Source organism: Artemia sp. Qi Xiang Cuo, chromosome 6, assembly GCF_049724085.1.
Source record: "Artemia sp. Qi Xiang Cuo chromosome 6, ASM4972408v1, whole genome shotgun sequence".
Classification (NCBI taxonomy): domain Eukaryota; kingdom Metazoa; phylum Arthropoda; class Branchiopoda; order Anostraca; family Artemiidae; genus Artemia; species Artemia sp. Qi Xiang Cuo.
The window spans coordinates 51,727,280-51,729,895 of NC_142799.1; the positions used below are offsets into that span (position 1 = coordinate 51,727,280).

Here is a 2,616-nt window from a genome sequence, read left to right on the forward strand (position 1 = left end):
GAATTTAAACCAAATTACTTGTTTATGCGTATTTATGTATGTTTAAAGATTTTGTTTTCCTTTTGTTTTTCTACTCATATCCTACTGGAATGTTGGAGCCAATGAATCTCTGTATTTATTTATGTTAATCGGATTGAAAGTCTTCTAGTTTCAAACTTGTATGAAAATACGTTTATTCGTTTATTTTGTTTTAGATGTGTCAGTCATTGTTCGATATGCGCAAATGGAAATGAAACATGGCGACTTTGAAAGAGGTAAAACAATGTACGAAACTCTCCTTTCAACATATCCCAAACGGACAGATATTTGGTTGGTTTATATAGATGCTTTGGCAAAAGTGAACTACATAGACGAAGCTAGGTATGTAGTAAATCAAACATCTTGCTTGGCTAACGAAGTTTAACGAAGCCTATCGAAGCAATCATTGAACTGGAGCAAAAAGCATTGACACAGAAACTTAGTTTTGTTTGTTAGAGACTTGATTTCGTCGAAAAAGGCCAAGAAACAAGCGAACTATACGAAAAATGCAAGGGAAAAGAATTGTAAAAATCTGGTTGTTTTGAGATTATAGTCTGCCTTCCTCACAACTATTCTCATTATAATATTCCAGATATATAGGCTGGTGAAATCAAATGGAAACTAAAAACATTCTTTTTATTTCTAATTTCTCCTGAAGTGTGTTGTTTTGTATGCTTATTCTGATATTATTTAATCAAACTGGGAGTTTTGTCCTTTTATGGCCTTTTTTCTATGGGAATAAAACACCAGGTTTTTTCTTAGGTTTTCTAGTTGGAAATGTATTTCGTTGCAGTTGGTTGACTTCTTGTTTTTACTTTCTTATGTTGTGTCATTTCTATTCTACATAGTCTCTATTTGTAGTTTCTTTTAGTTACGTTATAAATTTTGAAGAATCGTTCAATTGTGTTTCTTCATAGGAAATTCAGTTCTCGAATAGAAATATTCTAGAATTAGCTCTAAAACTCGAGTTAAAAAATTTATCCGTTAAACAACAAGCCAATACAATGAAATGCTATCTTATCTAAAAGCATAATCAAGCGACATATAAGGGTTTCATTGTAATGGAACCAATCTTTGGTGAATGAAAAATTACACAATGACTCCAATGAAATCAGATATCAACAAATTCTTTCTAGTTATAGCTGTGTGACTACCAAAGAGAATTATAAATGAACACTATAAAGTAAAGCAGGGCAACAATATCATTGAAAATCATTTTCTACTCCGTTCTTCAAGAAACTGTAGCATACATACCTTTTACTATTGCCACAGAAGTAATGTTGCTTCTAAAAAGGCTGATTAAGTAATTAAGATGCATAACCAATTAATATTAAAACCGCAGAGACATCTGAGACTGATCCGTCATTGGACATTTTCTCTTGAAGGGAATAATCTCCTAACAGGCTAAATTCTATATAATTGAGATGCGTTATCTACTTTCGATCTCCCATCCCAGAAGGATCCCCTCTAAACCACTTAGATACGCTAATGCCTCTAATTATGAGTTTGCTTGACTGCACGCATTAAAGTACTGTATCTGAAAACCCCGAGTTGAAAATTAGTTTAAAATTTTTGCAGACTTGTTGAACTAAACTCTATAGCCTAATAGTGTCTTGGTTATCCTTCTCTCCTTTCCCTTTGAATATTTGATAAACCCCTTCTTGTCTATAAATTAGGAAAATAAGAAGTACATTATCAATTTCCTATTGCAACGTTAGGTCTTTATGTACGATGCGGTCTATATACCAATCGAAGTATTTAATATTAAAATGGTCTAGTTAAGTTCTCTATTTATAATAATAGACTTGAAAATAAGAGACTGATAATAAGTAAGAGTACAACGTCAAACTCGTCACAACGTCACAAAATGTCTCAACATGTCTTAATGCCATAATATAGATGTAACACCGTATCTATTCATCATTTAATGTTTAGTCTCGTAACTCAATCCTTAGAAGTCAGCAAATGTCCTTTTTCAACTACAGTCGTTTAGCTACGATGCAGTCGATATATAACTCGAAGTGTTTAATACTACGGTAGTCTAGCCAAGCTGCTTAAATTTAGCGATTATTGATGCCCCTATTTACCTAGAGCCATGTTTTTTAGTTTATTCATCTCTAGTATGCTGCTACAAAAACTCGTTAGGGGCTTTGTAAACGTTTGATACTGAACCAAATTCGCTTGCCTTTGTTTCAGTTTAATGTTCTCGGCTTTTGAAGATTAATTGACACACATCGCATTACAAATTAGACTGGAAATTATTCATCGATCTTGTAAAGTCATGGCTGAAAGTAGGTTTCCAGTTTGAGTTGGCTAACTTTTAGAATGTAAATCTAAAAAGCTTTTTGTAAGGACTTGGTCTATTTTTATGCTGAGTTTTCATGGTGAGAAGGTCTTTCAACCCCTTATGTCTTTAATGTTCGTCTTCCTGGCAGTAGCCGTCACAAGTTGGTGCATGGATCGAATTTACAATTATAAATAAACACCTATAACGATTTTTGTCAAATCCACCTATGACTACACCTCTCAAGTAAATTTCAACCTAATCATTTAAACTAATTTGTTATTATAACGATTTCATTAGAAAATGACAGAAGC

The 2,616-nt window shown here is 32.9% G+C and overlaps 1 protein-coding gene across 1 annotated transcript in view; it reads left to right on the forward strand.

Annotated features, from left to right (window-relative positions):
* Window positions 1-200: 200 nt before the first annotated feature.
* Window positions 201-2,616, forward strand: part of LOC148951355 (rRNA biogenesis protein RRP5-like) — a 12,704-nt gene continuing 10,288 nt past the window's right edge. Inside the window, exon 1 of the mRNA XM_089090250.1 lies at window positions 201-360. Coding sequence (XP_088946376.1) covers window positions 224-360 — 137 coding nt within the window. The 5' untranslated portion in view covers window positions 201-223. The remainder of the gene's footprint in view (window positions 361-2,616) is intronic.